Source organism: Peromyscus leucopus, chromosome 7 (genome assembly GCF_004664715.2).
Source record: "Peromyscus leucopus breed LL Stock chromosome 7, UCI_PerLeu_2.1, whole genome shotgun sequence".
Taxonomy (NCBI): domain Eukaryota; kingdom Metazoa; phylum Chordata; class Mammalia; order Rodentia; family Cricetidae; genus Peromyscus; species Peromyscus leucopus.
The window spans coordinates 57108562-57134320 of NC_051069.1; the positions used below are offsets into that span (position 1 = coordinate 57108562).

The 25759-nt window shown below is 44.4% G+C and overlaps 1 protein-coding gene across 1 annotated transcript in view; it reads right to left on the reverse strand.

The window, feature by feature from the left end:
- Maml2 (mastermind like transcriptional coactivator 2) overlaps positions 1-22704 on the reverse strand; it is a 321796-nt gene extending 299092 nt beyond the window's left edge. The window contains exon 1 of the mRNA XM_028873111.2: positions 20714-22704. Within this exon, the coding sequence (XP_028728944.1) occupies positions 20714-21214 (501 nt within the window). The 5' untranslated portion in view covers positions 21215-22704. The remainder of the gene's footprint in view (positions 1-20713) is intronic.
- Positions 22705-25759: the final 3055 nt, after the last annotated feature.

The window sequence follows — 25759 nt, forward strand, 5'->3', positions numbered from 1 at the left end:
GCAGCCACCATTCAAGGAGCTTTGCTTAGTGGGAAATGCTAGCTTTTCCTGAAGAAGTTGCAGATACCTCCTCATGACTGGCAGGAGACGAGAGCTATGCAAACTAGATAAGACTGCATGGATACATAGGTGTATTATGGGTTAGGTTGTATCTATGAAATACTCTGTGCCCTCTTTATTTTTGTTTAATTGCCTACTGATTCCAATTTGTGCTGTTCGTGTACTCCTGGGAATGTGGGGCCACCCACTGCAGCATGGCCAACCTACTAAAAGCCATAACCTTAAAGAAAACTGACTCTCCACCCTCTAGAAGTCATCGACTGTCCGTAACTCCTCAGTTAGGAGTGGGGCTCAAGAACCCCTTTTCCACTCCATGCTAGCATGCTGACTGACTTAACTATATTTGGGAGGAGTTAAGTGGAAGAGTTGGGAGTAAATATGATCAAAATGACTGTATTAAATTTTCAAAAAATTAATAAAAATATTTTAAAAAATAAGCCAGGTGGTGGTGGCACACGCCTTTAATCCCAGTACTCAGGAGGCAGAGGCAGGTAAGTCTCTGCGAGTTTGAGGTCAACTTGGTCTACAAGGTAAGCTCCAGGACAGGCAGGACTGTTACACAGAGAAACCCTGTCTCGAAAAACAAACAAATAAATACTTGTACCTTGACAAAAGGGAAAATGGAATGAAGTGGTGTGAGCTTCTTGTTTTATTGGCCTATGCTTCCTGCCATTTAATGTCCCATGGAACAGTCAAAGTGTGATAGGTAGCTCATTGGAAGGCTGAGAGAAAGGACATTTTTCTTTATGCACTACCTCAGCCCCACATTAACTTTATTCAACACCTCCAAGAGTGTAATTCTAGTTGGTGTCTAGCACTCTTGTGAGGTCAAGCTCATGGTAGCTCCAGGAAGAAACACGCTGTTGTTTGCAGGGAGCACTCACATAAAACACCCCGTCTCCCCCAGAAGCAGAGATAGCTTAGGGCAGATGCGCCATTTGGGGCTTGGTTGTATTTCTCCCCTTTCCTCACGCACCTTCTGTGTTGGTCTTCAATTCATTAATATTTTAATTAGAAGGGGACAGGAGAGGAGGGAGGGATGGAGGGGTAGAGAGAGGGGAGGGAGAGAAATTGTACATGTTCCTATAAGTGTGGTGTGGGCTAGCCCAGAAACCTCCAAGGAATCTTCCTGTGTCTGCCTCCCATCTTGCTGTAGGGACACTGGGATTACAGATGTGAACTGCTGCATCTGGCTTTATGCAGATGGGTTCTTATGATTGCATGGTAAGTGCTTTACCTTCTGAGCCTTCTCTCCAGTCCCACATGGCTGGATTTCTTACGCCTGGAAAATCAACTATCTAGCATGTGTAGTAAATAAATGCCTGCTACAAGTAGAATGTTCTTATCTTTGAAAGCATTTTAAAAGGAGAGAGATTTAAAGGCTAGAGCAGGAAGTATGACAAGACCACACATTACATGACAAAGACGGCAAAGCAAACATGTTTGGAGCACAGCCATCTGGGAAAGAAATATGTGGGAACTCCACGCTAGCCTGTGTATGCTCCTCTGCCTGTGATGTGAAGAGGAAAGCATCATTTTAGTGCAGGAGCAAAATCAACACCCAAGCCTGAAGCCTTCCAAAAGGGATCCAAGCTGAAGACATTCACTTGTCACTCAGCCTGGAGCTTCCAGGCCAGCCTACCTGCTCAGTGAGTGGCTGGTCATGAGGCAAGGCCGGTTCCACACCAGCAAACACACACCCTTCTCATCTTATGCATGTGACAAACTCTGAGGGTAGATGTCCTCCTCTAATGTCCCAGCTATGGTGAAATGCTAACCCTGAGGAAAGTCCTGTTCCTCCTGTGAGGAGTATAAGAATTTGCCCAACATTGCTCCCAGAATCTTACTTAAATTCCCAGAGGAAAAAGCCAGAGTCTGCTCTCTTAACATTTAAATTGCCGAATCTCCAGCCCTAAGCCATAAGTCACAATCTCCTCAAAAGATCAAGATGTGTTTTGTTATCCTACACCCCTTGAAGGGATCAAGGAAATAGATACATGTGCAACATTCTTCACCAAATTCCTGACTGTTACTGTGTGAGGTCCTCAGAGATCAACAGTCCATGAAACGTATGTATAAGCGGATGCTGAGAATTTGGGGTAGTGATTAAGTTCTCCTAATGGGACAAGAAAAAGTCTTTAGAACTTAAATACATCTATAGAATGTTTTTATTAGAAATACACATGATTTTAAGAGCATAAACAGTTTACACAGCCAACCGCATTGACTTCTTTGAGCAGTTCCAATCATTTAAACGTGGAGCAAACACCATCCCCACCCTATGCATGTTTGATTGGCATTTGTCAGAGTAAAACGATCCAGCAGGTCCATTCTTCCCCCTCAAATTACCAATATGACTAGACCATCAAACGAAGCAACTAAATGCCATTGCTTTTTTCTTCCTTCCTTCCTTCCTTCCTTCCTTCCTTCCTTCCTTCCTTCCTTCCTTCCTTCCTTCCTTCCTCCCTCCCTCCCTCCCTCCCTCCCTCTCTCTCTCTCTCCCCCTCTCTCTTTCTTTTTTGGTGAGGTTATACAGTTTTGAGTTAGACAAATGGAAAATAACAATCCTGGAGGCTGAACTTTTATTTTTTAAGTTTTTCATAACAACTTTTCAACAGCTAAACCGCTTCGGTAAATATGAGCAAAGAGACAGAGAGCCCAGTCACAGCACGTGTTTACAACTAAGTTAGAGACTCTTAAAAATAGGGTGTTTGATGGTCCACTGCCAAGATAGGAACTCTAGCAGCCTGGGGTGTGCAGCTAATAAGAACAGTCCGTGTGCCGAGGTCCCGGGGAAAAGCTGCAAGCCAGCCTTGTTCACTAAGAAGGTCCCCACAAAGACAGGGACAGACACCGTTTAATGCAGGGGTCAAGGTGAGAGGGCAGGAAGCCTGTCAATGTGAGAGGTCACTTAGAAACCAAGCATAAGAAAGTGCTGCCTGGGGCTCTAACTGCACAAGAGAATGAGCAGACCCAGGAACAGCTAGTTTTTAGAAAACGGGGAAAGTGCCCAGATAGATAACACAACAAAGAAGGCCCAGGGCTAGGGAACCAGGCACAAAACAAGGTACATGTGCTTTGTGGTGACATTCCCGAAACTGGAATGAGCACAGACAAGGAACCAACTCCATAGCTCTCGCGGAGCTTGCTGCTCTGTGGAGGGGAGTGTGATCACACTGCTCCAGGATTCCTCAGATTCTTCTTTCTCCTACCCCAAGCCTAGACTTCCGGTTCTTTGGTCCTCGGAGTACTTTGAGAATCTGACAAAACCATGGAACATATTCACATTGAACATCCTTGTAAGTCACAGTATGGAACTGTATTTGATACAGGGGAACTTGAAAACTCAAGAAGCTAAGTCTTTTATATATTGGCTCAAAAAGAGCTCCTGATAAAAGATGGGGGTGGGGGGCGGTGCAGGGAAGGGGGTGGTAGTACAGGGGTAGGGAGGTGGGGGTTAGGGTTGGGAGACAATGGAGGGTGACTGCCTTCTTTTCCTCTCCATTCCCTAAATGGAGGGCAGGATTTAGACATAAGAACAGGTTTACTGAGAAGTTTTGCAGAAGCTTATAGCAAGATTTAATTCCCAAAAGAAAGCTCGAAGGATGACTCTTAGGTTTGGGACTTCATGCTCGCCATTTCCACACTTTTGGCCGCTAGTTCTATCTAAAGAATAATACCTTCAGAATGTACACAAAGGGAATGGTGTCTCCAGGATTTTCATACACAAGAGTTTTAAGGAAAGCGATCTGGTTGCAAGTAATGAGGGGAGAACCGGTGTCCACAGCACACTTGCAGAGCAGAGGTTAGGATATCTTCAAGGACTGCAAGGTGAAGGCAATTCATTTCTTTAACCATAAACTTGTTTTCTAAATGGATTGTAGGCCCACTCACAGCACAACCAGGGCCTGACTCATGCCTCCACAGGAACTCACATTTCATCTAGAATGCACATTGAAGATCACTTCCATGCCTGGCGCTCGAGCCTAGAGAACCAGTCCCAGGGACCAGCCATGCCCAAGGGGCCAACGTGGACAAGGACTCATCATCATTCTTCCCACTGAACAGACTTCAGAAACCTCCACAGGCCTTCCAGGTGGCTCCCAGATTGCAAGTGAAGCGTTTTTTTGTTATTCACGGACTCTACATGTTCCAGCACTTTCTGAGCCTTAGGAAATAGGAGACTGGCAACTATCTCAGAGTGAGCCACGGCCTTAGGCAAGCCTTCTGAACTATGCTTGCAGTGGAGATGACCTCTCTCGTCTAAGTAGCAAATATCTTTTACTTGTTTCCAAACTCAGGCCTGGATCTGATAGGAGCTGGAGTCTCAGGACACCTGTGTGAATGTCTTCTATATACAGCAAGAAACATGGTTAGAGGCCTGTTAGGAGCTAGCTGGCAATGGTTCAGTTTCTTACTGTATAACTCTTCAGCTCACACCTCAATTTCCTATCTGTACAATAGGAATAATTACCGGAATATGAGTTAATACTTCAAAAACATCTAGAATAGTCCCTGACAAAGTAGATACTTAATGTGATTTAAAAAAAAAAAAAAAAAAAAGCATGCTGCACCAAAAGACCATGTTCAAGAACATTGTTTCTCATTCTATTCATAGAACATAGTAGAAGGAGTTATGATCTTAAATTTTCATGCTTGTAAAAGCCGGTCATAATGGCCCATGCCGTTAATACCAGTACTCGGGAGGCAGAAGCAGGTGGATCTCTGTGAGTTTCAGGCCAGCTTGGTCTACATAATGATTTCAGGGCAATCAGAGCTATATAGTGAGACCTTGTCTCGAAACAAACAAATTCATGCTTGTGAAGTTGGTGAGACGGTTTAATCAGACACGAAGGCCTGAGCTTAGTCCCAGAATCAATGCACAAAAAGCCAGGGTAGACGATAAGTGCTTGGAATTCCATTACTGAGGAGGCAGAGACAGGAGAATCGAAGGCTCGCTGGCTGACCTGTACTTGGTGAGCTCCAGGATAGTGAAAGACCTGTTCAAAACAGCAAACAGACCAAGAAAAACAAACAAACAAACAAAAGGTGATGGCACCTGAGGAACCACAGCTGAGGCATCCTCCACCCTTAACGCCTATGCACACGTGTTCCTTATACACATATGGCATGAATTTTTACACACACAAAAGTTTAGGTTTGTGTATTTGCTAGTATAGTTCAACATATACTGATGCATGCGTGCTAGATGGAACTAGAATTAGAGATAAATAAAGCATATCTTTATCTCCATCAAAAATCCATTGATTATGAGCCCCACTCCCATTTTCTTTTGTCAAAAATTAAAAAAAAAATAAACAAATCATCAACTTAAAGAAATATATTCTCCACTTGGATTTGAAATGCTTGTAAAAGTCACTTCTAAGCAGAGTTGCTGATCTTTCCTTTAAGTCCCATCTAAGATGTTTATTCAAAAAAGAGCAACAGGAAGGAGGGGAACCAAAAGGAGACCAGGGTTGGTTCCCATGAAGACTCTCCTTTGATTCCCTGCTCCAAAATGACTGTGCACCCCTTATCCACAGCCTGCCAGTGGACTCTTTGGAGTCATAAGAAACATAGCAGCTAAGTGCTAAGTTTCAAAAATTAAACCATATTCTCACCTTGCCTTGTTTCCTCACAAGTTAGTGAATGAAATAAAGAAGAAGAAAAGGACCCCCTTCCAGGCTCCTTTATTCTAGACTTGGTGTGCTCAGAGCCCAACATCCTCATTCCATTCATGATTGACATTCTTTCTAGAAGAGTCATTGGCCTCCAGTGCTGTGTGGGTGAGCTCCTGAGAGCAGGAGACCTCCAATGTCCCAATCTAGCTGCGAATGCAGCTAAGGATTTGTGGCTCAAGGTTGCTGCTAGCATGCCCTGTACAAGACCACGGGCTTGCCAGCACCTAGAGCAAACACGTCTAAGCCCTTCCCACCTGCGTGTAAAATCACCTCCACAGAGAACGTATGGGGATGATGTGTGGACCTGAAGTCAATACGAAGCACAGATGACATTTAAACAACAGTATTCTTTCTCAATTTTTCCAAGTCTGTTTCTCATTTGTAATGTACAAATAGCTATACTGACAGCTTACTGATAGCACAAGGTCTCTGTGAGGAAACGGTGGATGGTACACATGTTAGGCACTATTGTGATTACAGCCAGTACTTCTGCATACTTCCTGACAGTTGGCTGTGCCACTCTCCCCTGTGGCCCTGGGACTAATTTCCCAACCATTGCTTTTCCAATTCTATTTCTTCCTCTTCCCTTCTTTCTACCTCCCTTCCTTCCTCCTTTCCTCCCTCCTTTCCTTCCTTCCTCCCTCCCTCCTCCCCTCCCTCCCTCCCTCCCTCCCCTCCCTCCCTCCATTTCTTCCTTGCTCCTACCTTTCCTTACTTTTCTTTTTTAATGCTGAATCTCAAAACCAGCTCCTTAACACTGGACAGAGACTATTAGTGAGCAGCACCCCACCCAATATTTCCCAGTAGAATAGTATTCTCCACTAAGAAAACCTTCAGCATTTTCTCTTCCGTTCTTGACCCTCAGTGACTCTGGATTAAAGGTCTGCAATTGTTCTAAGGCCCCAAAGCATCAAAAGCATCACTTCACCCACACAGGTGAAAGCAGCACCCAGGCTGGTCCGGGAAAACTAATGGGTGGACACACGGCCGAGCTGAGCTGCTGTGCCAAGGAAGACCTTGGAACTCGAGGACAGATGTTTTCTTTTGGCTCTCACTTCCGAGAGTGGTTCTTAGATTTGCTTTCCTTTAATTAATGCAGATCTGTCTTCAAATAGCTACTTTAACTAAGGAACAAGGTGCTATGCATTGTAACATCATGTTTGCCATGATCCTTCATTAGGTTACTTCATATCTTTACATCAAAATATCTATCCAGTGAGATGTTTGGTCTGAGACCCCAGAATGTAAATATTCAACTCCTACACATCCACCCTTTTACTTACACCAACACAATTCTTTCATAAGAGACAAGATTAGAAATTTGAACCTGGAAAATTTTTAAGACATTATCTGTCCTCTGAATTTTTCAATGAAGTCTTGTTTTTAATCACATTAATGCCCCCCCCCCCCGTGTGTGTCTCCTAGGTACACCTATGTTAAATACATAATTAAATATGTGGGACCTTGGATAATCTCCCCTCCTCCTCTTCTCCCATCACTGAAAGCCACATATGATAACTATAGGTTTAAAACCAACAATGTGGTCATTGATTCAACAGATATTTACTGCATAGCTCTAGGACTTTCAGGGCCTGGGATGCTTATTGTAAACAAAACTGTCATGGCTCCTGGTCTCATGGAGTTTATAATCCCACTGGAGAAAGAGAAGAGACACACAAAGAAGCTAGGAATTCAGATAGTGATAAAATAAATTCCTTGGTAAAAGTTATGAAGAAAATAAAAACTGTGTAAGAGGACAAAGGATGCAGGAGTTGAGGAGAGATCAGCCATGTGCCTACTTTTTTAAGACAGCCACTGAGGTCTACTCAGAAAGTGATATTGAAGCTGACTTCTGTACGACAACAATTATTTAGCCAGGCAGAGTACTAAGGAGCCAGATCCAACTGGGTCGCAGAGGGGAACACGAGTGACTGGCCCAAGAGAACCATGGTGGTGGAGGCCTGGACCGGCAGAGAGGATTCTGGTCACTCCAGCTATTATAACACTATTTTTTTCCTAGTTTCTATAAATCAGCATGCTTTTGTTTTTGGCAGCAATTTCTTTTAAATACTTTTTGACTCATTTCTTTGTTTCTAGTTTTCTCTGAAAACCACTCACACAGCTGACTTGTGTCCATATATTAAAAACAATCATTCTGAACAAAGTGTGTGTCTGCCTGTGTGTGTGTGTTTGAGTCTTGGGGTACATTTTCTCAGCAAAGGTCTGACAGAATCTGTTAGAGAAGAAAGGCAACTTAATATCCTTTGCTTTAGGTAGGATTCAAGAAAGAAAAGCCATGTTACACAACATAATACCAAGATATTTTCATCTAAAAATCTGAACAAAAGAAATTCCAGGCTATTTAGAAGCAACTGGGGAAAAAAGTCGCTATCTCTGTGCCTCCAACCTAACAGACAATGAAGCCCCTCAAGGAGCAGTATGACAACCACCACCAAAGCACGCTTTCCATTCATGCCAGTTACATCTTGCTTTGTTAAGAAAATGCACCCAGCTGTCCCTGAGCCTCATGATCCAAAGATCCCACGATTCTGAGTCTCAAAGATGCTGAAGAGCTGTGCTCTAGCTGCTTCTGGGGGCAGTGAGGTGTGTGCTGAGAATTCTTCTCCATTTAATATTTGGGGGAAATGTTTCCTTGTGGGTGTATGGAGCCTATCCTGCTCATTTCTTCTTTTCAGTTCTATTAAATCCCCAAACAGAGCTGAGTTCTCAGGGTTTAGGGCTGCCCTGGGGAAATAGGTGATTATACTCTGCTTAGGGTTTTAGTGATAAGGGGGAAAATAGCAGTGAGCTGAATCCCATCCCCCAAACCAATTGCTCTGTGACTCTCTTTTATAGTTCCCCTTTAAAGAGGAAACATATTTTAAAGATGAAGTGTGACAAGGATAAAATCCCATCCATCAATCTGCACTTTTCAATTGTTATGTGTCTATGCGGGAGAGACAAACAGATGGGGGACTGGTGTGTGCAGTTGAACACCCGTCAACTCCTGAGAAGGAATTACTTTTCATTTTATAGTCTTTGTTGCATGCTATCATTTCATGGTGGTACTCAATTTGGGAACATTCCTTATCCACAGAAATGCTGCAAGTGTAGTTGGTGGGTGTGGACAGAGGGAATCAGGGCTCTAGCTACAAGCAAATTAAACAAAGCTCTATTCCCACAACCATGTTTCTTAGGCTGTCTGCCCCTGCCCCCAGATACTAATAAATGAATACTGGTTTTTGCTCCTTCTGACATGTAACTTGTGAGTAAGGTTACTTTGGACTCTCTTTACCAATATCTTTAAAAAAAAAAAAAGCAAATCATACCATTTTTATTAACTCTTTTTTGATTGTTCCTCAATAGATTTATTTAAGGAGATCCAAAAGTCTAAGAAATAAAAGCCACATATGTGGGAAGTATTGAAAAGTGTATCATATCAAAACAGGCCTCAGTGGTAACTCAAGCCACTCGACAAGTTTTTCTTGTTATTTTAAAACGATGATGATAATAATAAAAAAATAATAATAACAATAACCGAAAAACAAGAAAAAGAACAGGAAGAAAGTTGATACCAATTTAATGGTCTTAAATTGCCCTGTTAGCTTGCATCCCAGGACCTCAGTCCTGCTTCCTAGCTACATTCTTACTGTTTCATTAATAAATACAGCATGTAGGTCTAATATGATAGCTCTCAACTATCCCTTCATTTGTTTATTCATGTATTGTGAAGGTAAGATAGGAAATAAAACAAGACATACAGAATAGGGTCATTTCCTACAGAAAAGCAAGTGAGAATTTAGAAGAATGCTTTTAAAGATGGAATCTGTTTCTTCCCTGTATTCCGTCCCAGCTCACAAAGTCTTCTGCGACCTCAAGGATCGAATGCAATTACGCCGGCCATATATACTTGCTATGCTGTCTGAGTCTCCCAAGGGCAGCATAACAGTACAAGGGGAGTGACATCTTTATGAGGTTAACCCTTTTCTATTTTAAGAGTAGACTACCGAAGGCAGATGTGACCCCTGGAGCGTAACAAGAATGCTGGAAATCTGGTAGTTAGGAGGAATGAGAGGCCATCATCCAGAAGGAGGGAAAAAAAATGATGTTCTAAGGAACAGTCAGCTGGGGAAGCCTGGGAGAATTTGGATGCACATGAAAGAAAGCGGGGTGTCAGGGGAAGGGGGGTAAAAAGAGAAAGTGCAAAGCAAGAATCAGAGTCTGTTGGTGTGTGCCATGAGTTTGAACACTGTGTGCTGCTGCCACCTCGGTGTCTTCAAGTGTTGTCTAGTTTAACCCCCAAACCTCTGGAGAGATGGACTATTACCTTAAAGAAACGCAGTCTCAGAAACATGGTTAAAGCCAGCAACCATTGTCCTTTACTGGTTTCCAGCACTGAGCCAGTCAACTTTCGTGACATGATAAGCCACCCCAAACTTAGCGGCTCTGTACAACCAAGCAGAGTTCCTCATGGCTCTGCAGGCTGCTGCGTCAGTGGTTTCCCAGCAGGCTATGCTTAGATGGGGGAGGGGCCCCTTTGCAAGGCAAGAAGGGTGCTTTGGCTTCTCTGAATGTGGATATTCAGCCTCCAGGCAGGCCCAGCTTCTTGGGTCTGGGATCCAAGTGGACTGCCTCAAGGACATCCTCAGGTGTAGCATGATGTTATTTTTGTCACACATAATTGGTTAAAGCAAGTCAGGAGGCCACATACGATTTAAAGGAGGAAGCAGCAGCCATTCTTTTTATGAGTGGGAACGTTCCACTTCAAAGAGCTATGTGACACTGAAGAGATTGCGTGATTATTTAAAAACTACCCCCAAAGAAATATTCTAATACCCATGCTCACCCTACAACACAATTTTAATGTTTATGGGAATGTTCTACTATTACCTTTCTCCTAGGTCTATAAAGTTATCTTGATAAATGACACCCTGTGTAGCCTCAAACAGATGTGAAAATCCCTGGGCGATTCCCCTAGCTCTAATGTTGTTGCTGTTTGTTTGTTTTGTGTTTTAATGAGCTTTAATTTCTTCATTTATGAGAAGAGAGTTTGGTCTGTTTTCTCTCTGCAGGCTCATACAGGTCTATAAATTGTAGAATAGTGGCCTATTTTTAGAGCGACATGAACTAGCCCTCTAGGGGGACAGGCAGGATGGAGATGAGATAAAGCAGGGAAGGAGACGGCTTCTGTTTGTGACACACTCCCTTCCATGTTGTGAGCACAGGATTTAGGGGAGAAAGGGAAGGAAACTCCTTACCATGTGAGCATGTAATCCTGCATAATCTGGCTGCCTCTCTAGCCATTTTCATTTATTATATGTTAAGCAGCATTCAGCAGTCTTGTACCAGGGATGACAGTGTGAGTCTGCTTGGAGGGCCCCTGGATCTAGTGAGACAAAACAACTTCCCTGCCCCACACTCACACACAAGCGAAGAAGACAGCGAGTAAAAAGGCTCCCCAGCCAGTGTGTTCCTGCGGGAAATGGTTGGCTGGGGCTCTCTCAGAAAGATATTGTTGCCTGGCCTATGGAAGATCAGGTTCCCAAGGAGAAAACCAATGTTTAATTTAGCACAAAGACAGCTCAGACTTTCTCTCTGGGGGACTGAGCTTGCAAACAGATCCACATGCAGAGAATCTGAGCCAGCAAAGGAAGCACTCTCGGATACAATGCTTGGGATTTGGACCCAAGCTTTTCTAAACTGTCATTTCTGCCACTTTGTCAGGAGGGCTGCTGCTCAAGTCTACATCCTGTGCTTTCTCCATGCTGCTCTCAGACAACTGAAAGAACAACACCAGCAGGCATGCTTCGCTGTGTCTGAGTTACGCAGTGCTGTGTGGCAATCAGACAGGAAAGCAAAGTATAGCAGGTTTAACACTTAGGTGAAGGGTGGCCAGAGTCAAAAATATGATCTCTCAGCTGCTCCTCAAAGAATGCTTTAACTGTTATATGATCTAGATTCTAGAGATCCCCAGATAGGAACAAGTTATACCTTAAGTATAGACATAAACATATACATTTATATTTAAATAGGCAAAAATATGTGTGTATGTATAATTATAGGTCTAACAGCATCTCAAAGACCCATTCAATGTATGCTGACCCAGCGAGTCCCCACTTCCTTGTACCCTACTTGGTTGACATGATTTGACTTTGAAATATTACTCTGTGTGTCCTGGTATCTGTTAGCAGACTTTTGCTTTAGCTTCACGTGAGTAAGGATGGGTGTGTGTTTGTGAAGGTGCACATGAGTGTGTGCAGGTTACATATGTGTGGGGAGGTCAGCCTCTGGTGTAGTTCCTCAGAAGCCATCTACTTCATTTCCCACAGGAATGCACCAAGTGGGCTGGAGAGCTGGTCAGTGAATCCTCGGGATTCTCCTGTCTCCCCTCCTCAGCATGAGAACTGCAAGTGAGGACCACGGCACCTGGCTTCTCATGCCAGTGCTGGGCATTGAACCCAGGTCTTCATGGTATGCAGTGAGCTCTAAACCAGTCGAGCCATCTGCCCAGCCTCACTTTTTTTCCTAAGACAGATAATGAACTTTCTGCTCAAATCCATCAGGAATTCCTGAAAAATACTGTCGAAGAACCAGGATTTCAAAGGGCTGGGTTTTACATAGACGAGTGTGCTGGGCAAGACCCACTAATGTAACTCAGCCCTGTTTCTGGCCAAAGAGAAATTTAAAAGCAACAATGTTAATGGTATCCCATAGGAACCTGCCAGAATGACTCAGGGAAAAAGTACACCACTAAAAATAAGAATAGAACCAAGTAAACTCACATGAGTTTGATGTTAGCTACATTTTGTAAGAATCATTATCTTTCAGAAAGGGAACTGGGATCTCAGCTTAAATTGCAGGAACAAATGAATCAAGAAACACAATTTTGACAATATTCTTATTAGTCAGAACCAATGTTAGAACCAATGTTGAGAACACCACAAGAATATGAGAACATGGTCCACAGAATCAACTAAGCAGGGCTCATAGGGGCTCACAGGAACTGAAGGGATAAACACAGAGCATGTATGGGTCAGAACTAGGTCCTCTGCATATACATTAAGGTTGTTAGCTTGGTGTTCTTGTAGGACTCCTAACAGTGGCAATGGAGGTGTCTCTTTTGCCTGCACTTGGGACCCTTTTCCTCCTACTGGGTTGCCTCGCCCAGCCTTAATGTGAGGGTTTTTGTCCAGTCCTGTTGTAACCTGTTATGCTGCATTCAGTTGATATTCTTGGGAAGTCTGCCTTTTTTTTTAAAGGGAAACTGAGGAGGAGTGGATCTGGGGGAGAGGAGAGGTGCTGGGAAGAATGGAGGGAGGGGAAACTGCAGTCAGGATGTAATGTACGAGAGAAGAATAAAAAAATTCAAAGAAAAATAAACAAACAATAAAAAAACAAACCATCCTTGCACAAGAATCATCCACCAAAGAGCAGAGACTCTTCTTTTTCTGTTGTCATCTCTCTCCAAGCACATCCTGCTTTGGCTAAGAACTGCCACCACTAAGCTTGCTTTGAAGTCTTGGCAACCTCTTTTTCATGTTTTGCACAGAAAGGCACAAAGAAAAGATTCATATCCAGACAGTATATGGGGACAAGGCACTGTAAACATGGGCTGCTCATGGTTGGGAAGGGGCAGGTTTCTGCTGTTTTTCACTCATACACAGAGCTAATGAATTCCTTGACAAGAGTCTGCTTTCAGAAGCATCAGTTCTTCACCTCATGGGCCTTCTAAACATTCTTTACTTGGGACTGGGTTTTCTTTGAGAATCATTTGCTAATTTGAATTAAAAATTTAGTTGAATTGTTAAGTTGAGGCTAGTCCCTTTAAAGGATTCAACATCTTGGTAGATATTTAAATGACTCATTTACTCACTAAACACACACTCTCCAGGCAGAATGGAGACTTGGAATGTATTCTAGAAGTACACAGTCAAGCCGGTAATCCAGTCCAGTTCTAGATTGGGTTTGTTCAGTCTTCCTGGGATAGGAAGGTATATTGTTTGGTCTCGTTCTCAACAACTCAACAAGGACACTCAACCAAGATGTAAATGGATCACAGAGGATAATAAACTAAACCATGGAGGGAAGCTAGGGAACACAGGACCCTGCACTAATTAATTACTCTCAGTAAACATTGATAAGAAAAGCCAGGCTTTGCCATGAATGTCTGATGCATTTTTGGATATAGAAACTTGGGCTAGGTTATTCAAGCATGTTGTGTCTTACATAAGTAATAACAACTATAGTTTATTGAGCCTCTACATGGTGCCAGGCATTTGATTCATTTAGTTAAAAACTGTAGAAAGTTAGATCTTCTATCATCATTTCTAAGGAAATGGAGGCAGGGGAATTTAACTGACTTCACCAGGAAGACACAGTTATTACATGGTTGAATGGTGACTTAAACCACTGGTCATCTTACCCCAGATCCCAGATTCATTTTAACTGCTCTGCTAACTTACCTCCCTCAATAATCCAGTTTCAACATTGAATTTCCATCCATGCACCTCTAATAAATTCTAAAGGGAAAAAGATGGTCCCAAATTGTTCACTTATGTAAGCCTAGCAATGTGCACACCACAGAATAGTGAATCATTTCCCCAAACTCTAAAAACCACCCAGGCCCACATGCTTTGATGTATGCTTTCTAAACCTTTGCTCACACCATGACGAACCATTCAGTGTGGCATATGTGCATATGAGACAGGCTCATTTGCCTAGCTGCTCCTTCAGTATCTTGACTGCTTGTGCTGGGCTCTGGCCTTCCTCAGCTTCCTCAGTTGACAGTGTGTGTCAACTTTTCTCTTCAGGCCATGATTGTTTCATATCTGCCCCTTACAGACAGGCAGGAATGTCAAAGAGTAGCTCACAGAGTGCAGCCTCCTGCGGAGAATCAGGGAGGTGGGGGTTTCCTCTGTGCCCTGGAGGTTACTACTTTCTGTTGAACTCTTAACGTGCATAAAAGTCAGTTGCCTCTCTGTATTGAAAACAAGCAAAATTGAAATATCGTCCATAGTCACAGTGTCCTATAAAGTTTTGCTTGTGCTTCTTTTAAGGATAAGATAGGGAGCAAAACAACTCAGGTGCTGGAGGACTCCGCCTGCTCACCAAGAGAGCTCATTACATCAGGACAAACCTCCTTGCTTGCAAGTGGAGGCCCAGAGAAGTCTGGACGGGGTGGAGCTGCTGCTCAGCTCCTTTCAGTTTCTCTTCTCGTCCAGCCGTGTGCTCTTCAAGCCCTCCTTCTGCTCTCAGCGCCAAAGGCCATGTCATGCTGCATATAACTCACCATGAATGGAGAAGTGTGTAAACAGCAAAGCATTAAGCAGCCTTGGGGACTTGAAGCTCGTAGAACAGAGCACTTAGGCTGTGTGCCCTGAGAAGAGGCTGCTGGAGCGAAAGGCAATACTTGTCTTCAAGCACATGAAGGATTAGTATTGCTTCATAGCGCTGGACTCCTCTGCTCCTTCCTGGCTCCATATTTGACCAAATTTCTGATTTGCTCTTGTGAGAATGACAGTATTCTCAGGATATGTCTGAACCCCACATTTCCCCCTCCTACTTACCCAGCCACACTGTTCTTTACTCTACCCCCTAAATATCTGACTTTTATGGCTACATGTATCCCTGCAGCCCAGCCCCCATCTCCTCCTTAGTGGCTTCGCTCCTCTCAGGCCCTGAGGTGATCCATATTCTTTATGAGATTTTCCCTGGCCTAGATATGAATCTCTTTCCCACCCACTAACAGTACTCAGGTTTCATTTACTTACTGTGTTTGGCACCATGCTATTATGTTTAATACCATATTTACTGGTCTAGAACTCTCTATGTAAACCAAGCTGGCCTTGAACTCACAGAGACCTACCTGCCTCTGCTTCTGCCTGGCCTGTTTTTTGCTGGTCTAGAGTTTCACACTGTAGCTCAGGCTAGATTGGAACTTATTATATAGCTCAGGCTGGCTTCAAACTCGTGATAACTGTCTTGCCTTAGCCTCTGTGTGCTGGAATTGCAAGCATGAGCCAATCTGCCTATCTTAGTATTAGAGTCCCTGTTTCTAATACAGGACAAATGTTACCCATCCAAACTAGATTTGGTAGGTGTGACGTAAAACATGTAAAGGGAGCTCCCTGGGTACTTTAGCTCCCATAGACATTTGTTTTTCTCTTCCCTTAACTTCTGTATCAATTCTAGGCCATCCTGAAGGCTAGGGACTTCTACTGTCATTTCCCTGTGCAGGGGGTGATTTCTCCACCCGACTGTGGGCAGCATGGGCCATGTCTGTAGCATATCACATCTCCTTTATTCTCTCACAGAGCTTGCTGGAGTGTGAAGGAAATTAGCATGAAAATGAAGGAGGAGGAATTTAGAGTTGTTTTCATTAAACATGGATGGCCTTGTCTGTGAAGGTTGAACACATTCGAGGGGCTGGCATAATGGAGGAGGAATCAGGAGAAAGCACCCAGAAAGACTTGGTCTGCATGCATAGCAAAACTGGGTGGCTGTTTTTTTTAATTTTCAGAGTTACTACTTGGTTTTCTTTTTAATGAAACAACAATGCTAAGAATCAAAGTGAAGAATAAAATCTAGAAAACAACTAATCATTGTCATACCACTGGTAATTTTTAATTGCTGTGTCTAAGAATGTTTGAAAGCCCCCAGTTAACAACGTAATGATTAAACATGAGTAGAGGTATAGGGAAACCAGACACATTAAAGTTTAAGACAGAAAAATATTGATGAGTAGTACTTAGCAACATTATTTCAAAGAAAGCAAACGACTTCTCTAGAAAATACAGCGCACCTGTATGTGCTTGACCTCACCTTGTCAGCAGAGCAGGCTTTCTGACAAAGTTTGAAAGAACACCCCATGCCAGACTCTCCCACTGGAAGGAACCCTTTGCCTTACATTCACTTGAACGAGGTGGAAAGGCCCTGGGTAGCTAAGAACTACTTTGTTCTGGAGAAGCAAAACAAAATAGGTCTGTTCTTAAGGAAATGATTGCTGCATAAATAAATAATGTAAACGCTCCTCTTACAGTCTCAGAGAGGAGATTTGTCATGTAGACATCTAGTCTCAGACTTCCAGACTTGCCCTTCCCTCCATGGACAGCCCTAAAATTCTGAGTTGGTCAATTTTGGAAACTCATAAAACACCTGGGAACTTGGTGATCGTTCAACTGGTTTGACTTTCTTAAACTAAGAACTGACATTTTAGAATACTGTTGACAAAATATTTAACTTTTCCATATTATTTGTGTAAACAACTTTCTAATACCCCTTTCTAATACAACTTTCTGATACCTAGACACTCAGGGGACACACCTTGCCAAGGCTTCTAGGGCACATGTGGATGTATAAAGGGCACACTTGGAAGACACACAAGACTTCACAGCACAGCTCACTTTGGGTAGTGTTCTCTAGGACTTTGGAGATACTTAAATATACGGCTATTTTGGTTTTAGCTTGACAGCCCTGATTTTGCAAGACCAATCCCTGTGTTTACAATAAAAGCTATTTTACCACTTAAAAAAGACAAGCCAAAGCTGAGTGGATCTCTCTGAAGCATCGAGGAGCCAGTATTCATCCTTGATGCTAGGAGCTCAGCAGCAGCATCGGGGAGCATCTGTCTTCTTTCCCATTTCCCCAAAACACTCACTAGTGAAAGTGCTTTCATGGAGGAGCTGATCTCTGACAGATGAGTGCTAAGTGTCTGTCCCTGTCATCCAGCAGGTTGGTGATCAAGCAGGCACCAAACCAAGATCAAGCTCCTGGTCTCATCTGTGTTCTCCCCTCCACAGCACATTAGAGAAACAATAATGTCTGAAGATGAAGATGGCCTGGGTACCACTTGTGTACCCAAACTAGTGACAATCGTCTGTGGCACAGGAAGCGAAAATGTCTCAGACAAGAGGAAAAGATAAATAATTTCCACAGATATGCCACCTAACTGCTCCATGGACCAATGGTTATTGAGGTTTTTACAGCTCATTCAAAGATTCAAACATACTTCAGCAGAAAGTGATTTAGGGGCTAAAGTCTTCTCTGAGTGAGTGGCGAAAAGGCCAGTCTCCTCAGAGCCTTACAATCTCAACCTTCTATGAGGCCCTGTGTTTGCAGTCTCTACAGAAGCGGGGCTTCCCCTGAACTAGAGCTAAATGAAGAAACTGGCTGAGTAAGGACAGCAGAATTAGGCTCTCAAGTGGACAGAATTAGAATTGACTTAGAGGTTATTCTTGCATTGTTCTTCAAACTCAAGCTATTCAAGAGTCCAGACAGTGTGTATTCTTTGCCATAGAACACCCCTCACAGACAACATTATCCCACCGAACAGAAGTGGTCCTTTCACCTTCGTTTGGCAGGTAGTACTGACAAGGTCCAAGGCATTGCTGCACAACACATGCTAGTTACCGAACTTCCCCAGGGTACACCGCGCATAGTTGATTTTAGATGATCAATATGTTCCCTTTCTCCAAAGGGCATTCATGGGCACATACAGCATACAAATTAGCAGTAAAGTGTTACATTCAACACACCCAGACTACATAAATCTGCCTATGGACATAGACACAATAAAATTAAGGACGAATTCTGGCATGCATTCTCAGCAGAGGCCTTTAAAATAAAACTATTCACATTGTCTCTGAACACCAGAGATGCCAAGGGAGGTGAGACCTCTAGAAGAGACTCCTGAATGCCCAGGCCTCTCCCATCCAGTGATAGTAGTTTCGCACAGATCTTGCCTCACAGACCCGAGTAACATCCGAAGGAACAAAACACCAAATTTAGAAGCTAAAACAGAGGGAATTCCCAAGAACTAGAGTGGTGTAAGAGCAGCCGCTCTCATGGAGGGGGAGTGAGTGAGCGTGTGGACCGACTGCGCAGCTGCCGCCTTTCTCTCCTGACTTACACCAAACCCCCAGGCTTCCTCCCGACACTCACAGAGGATGTTCCACAGAGGGGCTATTTTAGGAGGTGGTTGGTGGGGGGAAGAGAGAGAAGAGAGTCCCTGAGAAAGGGGCGGCAGAGCAAACACCTTCAGCTTTTGCAGCTGCAAACAGTTTAGTAGAGACAGGCCAGGCACCATTGCCTGCCTTCCCCGACATCTGCGGCAGTGCCACTTAAAGTTACAAGAACCACTGGGGTTGGTTTCATTTCTCATTCTGTAAGGCTCCAGCAGAAGAGAACCTCATCAACTTCCCTCCCAACTGGACAGAAGCAAAAACCAGAGGGGCCACAGAGGACACGCTGCCTTCCTTGCTGAGGCTGAGAGGGAGAGCCACAGATCAAGCCCACCCTGTGGGCTCTTCTAGGCTTGGCACCCAGAGCAGAGATGGGTCTTCCCCTCTGGGGTTGGCCTGGGTGCCTCACTCTCAGTATCATCCCCAGAAGCACTCACCAGGAGACTCGGAAGCACACAAAGCCACATTATTGGAAGGCTTGCAGACAGATTATAAATTTACTGGGGACAATCAAGGCATTTAGTTACTTTTGGCTGCAGATGCTAGACACGCACATGCACACAAACCTCATTCTTCTCTCCCTCTTACTTCTCCCCAGCATCTTTCTTTCAGAAGACAAACTTCCCTTCGCTGGGAATTCCAGGGAGAAGTGGGGATGGAGCAGGTGGGAGAGAGAGGAATATAGGCCTGGAAACTCCAATATAAACCGAATAGTTTTATTCAAGGATAAAGCACAGGCCAGTTTAGTCATGGATAGTTAGTTTTCATCAGGACCTGGGGGCCCCAGAATCACAGCTCTAGGCAGCCCAAGAAAAATGTGTGCCTTGTGGGGAAGAGCAGAGTCTCAGTCCCCAGAGTTTTCCAGGAACCATGGGAATCACCACAGATGAAGGACATGGGAAAGAGCAGCCAGGAAGAAGTAGCCACCACTGGAACAGGCTCCCTCTTCCCTCAGGAGCTCCTTAGTACCATCCTTCCTTGGGGCTTTCTGAGTGCTTTGGGGCTCCCATGGCCATTTCCCATCTCTGCCTTTTATCAGGCTTGGCTTAGGCAGACTATAGTTGTCCCATGAGCAGTCACAGAACTTCAGGAGCCCAGTGGGAGAAGCCTGTGGGGCACAGGGCTGGGTTCCAATTTCTACTCAAAGACTAATGGCATAGCAGTTTGGGGGAGCCAGAATTCCACAGTGGGTCACCTGACTAAGACTGACAGCCAAGAGCCAGTGACTCAATGCTCTTCCCTCTGGGTGGGGTGTTGTCTGTGCCTCTGAGGAAGCACTTCCAGTCAGAAAATTACTCAGGCTTTTAGACTTGACGTGTTGTCACCAAGAGGGACTGAAGACAAGGTGCTTCCTAGAACCACAGGAAATCGCTCTCAGTGCCTTCTATGAGTTCTGGAAGATAATGCTGTATTATTGGAGGGTCCAGAACAAAGACTGGTTTGGAGCCTGGAATGGGGAGCCCATGAGGATCCTGGTAGTCCTCTTAGCAAGCATTCCTGCAGTAGGCTGTCTATGAGGTAGTTCCCCCATATATATATATTTTACTGTGGGGATACTATGTTATGGAATGTCAATCACAGACTCCTCTTAACCCCAGGTGAAGAGTACTTCAGAGGGGAAGCAGGATGGGGCAAAGTGAACAGGTCAACTGAGCTAAGTTACTATCAAGTAAAGAATGTCTTTCTGGGCCTAACCAGAGCCAACATGCTAAGCACGAGGGTTCTACAGGGTTTCTCAGCTCTAAGTTCTTCTTTCACAAACTGTGGATCCGTTGAGCCTCTGGAGAACCCAGACTTTTCCCTGGTAAGGAACACCCTTTGGTGTAGGACAATGACTAGTGACTTTGATAGTAAGAGTTTACAACCACATATGCATACCCAGCAGCCTTTGAGAGACTGTTATCTTGGCCATCTTCATGGCCATTCATTCCACATGAGGCCAAGACAACCACTACCTTCGCGAGATGCCACAGGACCACAGCCACAATCATAGGAGAAAACCAGGTGCCTTACCGCAAGCAGGGCCGAGTTCCGCTGGTCCCCGGGGGTCGAAGCCGGTGGCTGTTGCTCTCGATTGATCCCACCATTATCATTACTGGTCAGTCGGTGCTGCTGATGGTGCTGGTGGTAGTCTGGTGGAGGTGGTGGGGCCGTGGCTGCTGCCTGGGAGGCCACAGAAGGGGCGGCAGGGGGCGGTGGAGGGGCTGTGGTGGTGGCAGTCGTGGCTGTAGCTTTAGCATGTTTGCTAGCCTTCCTTGCCCCTTGGCCGTGCTGGACCAGGCTGAGCAACTGCATAGTGCTTTCCCTTTCTCGATCTGAGCTCTCGGCCCTACCACGTTCATAGCGTCCTTCACAGTTCAGGTGGTGCTGTCTGCAGACAGCAATGCGAGCCCGCAGGCGTTCCACAATAGCACTGTGCACTCTAGGGGTGACTGAGCCCCCTCCAAGGAGCCCCGCCCCAGAAGCCCCCCCCAAACCTCCGGCAGGGGCCTGCGGGGGCGCTGTGTCCCCCATCTTGTTGGACACAATGATTACTGCCTCTGGGATGGTGAGGAGCAAGAGGCAGTGTTGCAGGCAAAGCTGGTTTCAGTGTTCAGGGCCACATGAATAGAGAGGTCTTCAGAGGGTAGGGAGACAGTGGAGGTGTGGGGGAGGGGAACGAGTAGCAAGAGGGTGGGGAGAAAGATTAGAAACCAATTGGAGAGGGGAAGTTGGAAACAAACCCTGATCAACTTACTCTAATTGCATTTGACAGCTCAGGAGAAGTTGGAGAGAGTTGTAGATCTTTTTCTCCCCAACCAGGCTGAGGAGAGCCTCCAGGTACTTTGTAAACACAAAGTCTAGGGGATAGTTCAAGAATTCAGGGATCATCAAGGAAGAGGCAGAAACGCATAGCAAAAGACATCAAAAGAGTCATTAATAGAGACCCGGACTCCCCCTCACCTAGTTGCTTCAGAAAATTATTTATGGGGGTGTTTCTGCAGAGAAACACATTTCTATCCTGGTCTTTGTAACCGGCAGCCTTCACTTTTACTTAGGTTAAAAAACAAACAACAGGGCTGTTTCCTGAGGCTTCTGAAGTCATGTTCAAACTGTGCGAAATCAAGGGAGACTGTCCTGGTTTCTCCGTCCCTTTTCTCTCCCTCCGGTGTTGGTGTTTTCTCCTCCTGGGGGTACGGTAGGATGCAGTCTTCTCCCCAAAGGAGACAGCTTTTCAGTCTTAACAACGTCTGTAATTGGACTTCAGGACCATGCTCTTTTCTTCAAGCTAATCCAATCACCGGCAGAAATCCCGATTCCCTCTTAGGTTTCTTAGTTTTAAATGAGAGCACTCTGAAGTGGCTGGCTACTGAGAGAGCTCCTTCAACACATTTTGTTTCCCGTTCCCAATGAGGTTTTTATCCCTCAGCCCCCAGTTCTATTCTAATACAGTATCAAGAGACAAAGTCTTCCGAGAGTAATTTACAAACGATGGTCAAACTTACAAACTTCCAGCAAATTGCACCGAGTCATGTCCAGCCACTTTTCTGTCCACTTTTGTACATTCCATCCCCGGCCAGTGGCTCACAGGGTCTGGACTCCCATAGGCAATGTGGCTCTATCTCTTGCACTGCTTCGCTTTACAGATGAGGGAAAAAAGAAGAAAAAAGTAGCTTGTGTTTTCCTTTCTCTTTCAGGTCTGTTCCGAGCGCTTTCCTGACACCGGCTCCCGCTCCTCAGACTCACGGCGAAACACAGGCTTTCATTGTGCTGCGATAGGAGAGGGAGAGAAAGAGAGAGAGAGAGAGTGAGACAGAGAGGGAGAGAGGGAGCCAGCAGGCTGCAGATGGGGGAGGAGGGCGGGAGCTCCGGCTCCCTGGTGGAAGGCTGGTGCCGCTGCTCCAGTGAGTAATCGCAGCCAGGCGCCGGGGAACGGAGTGCAGAGGCCTCCCAGTGGCTGAAGAGGCAAACCCTCCAAAAGGTGCCTCTCTACAGCGGACTCTGGGCTCAGCCTCCGCCTGGGTGCTGCGGTGGGGGGAAGACTGGGGAAATTCCCCTAGGCTCCTCGCAAATGTGTGAGCAGCTCTCAACGCTGAAGAAAATTCCCAGCCAGGGAGAGTATTTTTCCCCTTCCAGGCCCGCAGCCCGCCCCCCTGAGGATTTGATTTTCGGTTTTCAATAAGCTGTAAACGACACCACTGGGCACCCCAGCAAGAGCTGGGTGAGCACGGCGGAAAAGCTCATTAACACACTAAGGAAGTTGGTGAGTGAGTGCTAGGAGATGCAGAGGGAAGTCCACCGCTGTCTCCTAAAGGGACCCACTGGTGTGGGCCAATGAGTTTGGGCAACAGGCTGGGAGGTGATGAGCAAATCAGCAGGGATAAATGGACGTTGTGTGAGACTAATATTGCCAATACCTCCTGGAAGGAAAAAAAAAAGAGAAATGTTTTCCTTTGAAAATTCACCAAATACAAGAAGGTGTCTTGTCCGTAGCTGTCTGGTTGGCATATATAATGTACTTCATGATTTCAAGAACATCCATAACGCAACAAGGTTTTTTTTCCCTTATATTCTGATGGTGTGGTTTATAAAATATTGAAGCAGGTTGGACAAATCTGTGTGTACTTATCAATTACAGAGACTAAACTAAGATGGGCACAGTATTGGAAATCGGGACCAACAAAAACACAAATGCTGTAATTTACAAGCCATTTGGAGCTGAGGTCTCAGGACACAGAGCTTCGATCACTTAACAGACTCTAGAATCTCAGAAGTATGATCATGCTTCGAACAGGAGCCATGGGCAGAAGCGAACAAAATTAATGTATCTCAAGAATGAATTTACCCACAGTCCCATCCCCCACAGGCTGCCCTGCTGTAGCCCACTTTATTTTCACAGGTCCTGAGAGGTTAAGTTGGACATGTAGACAGGCACAAACAGGACAGGTTATGTCTTATCTGAAATGCTTGGATTCCAAAGTGTTTCAGATTTCAGGGTTTTTGATTTGGAGATACTGATTTAGACAAGTTGAATGTATCTCTAATTCCAGAAGTTCCTCAAATCCATCATGTTAACTCTCTTTAAATAATTCCACTCTACAGCATCCCAGATCAGTTTTTGGGTCAACTACTTTCAGTCTGTAAAATCTCTGGCTTTTCTTGGGAACATAATACTTCTTTCTTCCTGTCTTCTTGAAGGCCAGCTTCCTCTCTGTTCATGTGGAGGAGACACTATATTTGTTATAGAAGAAAAGCAGAAATGGAGACTCCTGTCACCTGGAGACATCCTATCACAAAAAAGTGAAGGTTTTTGAACCTTGGATATTTCATTTTTAAAGAGTATTCAGTAGACAACAGCTTCTACTAACTTCTACTTCTAAAATGGCATATTTAGAAGTCATAGCCAATAAAGAAAACTATGTAGCATTTAAACTAAAAGCACCACTCATTCAATAGTCTATGATAATATAGGTTTTAACAGTGTGCTGCCTTTGGCCAAATAAGCTACTCCAGTAATATAAATTATAAATCAAAATGATAAATTTGCCAAATTGAGATAAAATTTAATTGACATAAAATTGTCTATAGTTTTAGGGTATTATGTGTTGTTCCAATACATGTATACACTGTGTAATGAGCACTGGCATCTGGATTTTTTCTCTTTTATGATATCTGAGTGCTGTTGCACTCAGTCTGAGGACAACTGTGTAGAATCAAGTTCTATCCTTCCACCTTTATCTGGGTTCCAGGGAGTGAGCTCAGGTAATAAACTTGCATTGCAAGTGCCTTTAGCTGCTGAGCCATCTCTCCAGGCACCACTCATTTGTAAACTTTACAGGAGCATAAATTAAAAGCTTGGGAAGCAAGACTTCAACATACAGGTTTCCATACTACATTCCAGTATGTAAGACACTCCTCTGGACTCTAGAGTCTAGAGTGTCTTTTGTTTGCATTAAAATTTTTTAGGTATGTTTTACCTATATGTATGTATGTGCACCACAAGTGTGCAGTGCTGCACTGGCTTAGTCCAGAAGAGGGCATTGGATCCCCCTGGAACTGGAATTACAGATGGTTGTGAGGCACCACTGGCATGCTGGGAACTGGATCGAGGTCCTCTGCAAGAGCAGCCAATGCTATGTACTGCTGAACCATCTCTCCAGTTCCCTTTTATACATATTCACCTGTACACATCCCAGCCATTTAATTTCTGGTTGCCATTTATCACTGACATCCTTCTATTATGCACATAATTTTTTCTTATTTAAAAAAATCACATCTAAAGTCCACACTTCACATGTATTATCTCAATACATGAACATTCCTGGAGAAACATATTATTGGCTTTATCCAGTTCCTCACTTAGAAGATAAAGACTTATCAAGATGATTTGTTCCACATCAATAATTTGGGAGGTTAGGCCAGGACTCTCCAGACCCAGGTTCTCTTAACCACAGCACTTGCTGCCTTAATGTAGAATTTGAGTGACATTACAAGCTGGACTAGCTTAAGGGATGCACTACCCTTCATGCCCACCCTGGAGTCCAAGCAGGTCCTATACTACCCAAATAACGAGTGTTGGGTACAAATACCTGAATATGAGAGCAGACAAGTCTGGAAATTTGGTTTATTTACACCCAATTGCTTATGAAAGAATTATTTCTTCCAGCCCCTCCTTCTTTCTGTTTTCTGGTTTGTTTCCTCATTCCCCTCCAGCCTTTGCTGCATTTGAGAAAGTGCTTCAAATCAGCAACGTGACTAACCTAGGAACTAGGTCACCTACTGCCATAAGTCACCAGGATTATTAGTCCTTTTACTTTATAGCTAATTGAGTGCTATAAAATAATCAAAACTTTAAACTGTCTGGTTAAAACTGCCTGCCTTTACAGGAGATTCAAACTTGTCCCATGAAGAAGTGATGCCTGCAGGTCAACACTGTCTTCCTTTTTCTTCTTCCTTCCTTTACACAAGTCACCCATGCTCTTGACCCCTTCTGATAGTCCTCAGTTCTCCTCGGATTCTGCTTTGCTTCCCTTCAGACACTGTACTTCCATCTTTACTTGTCGAATACGGCTTCATTTT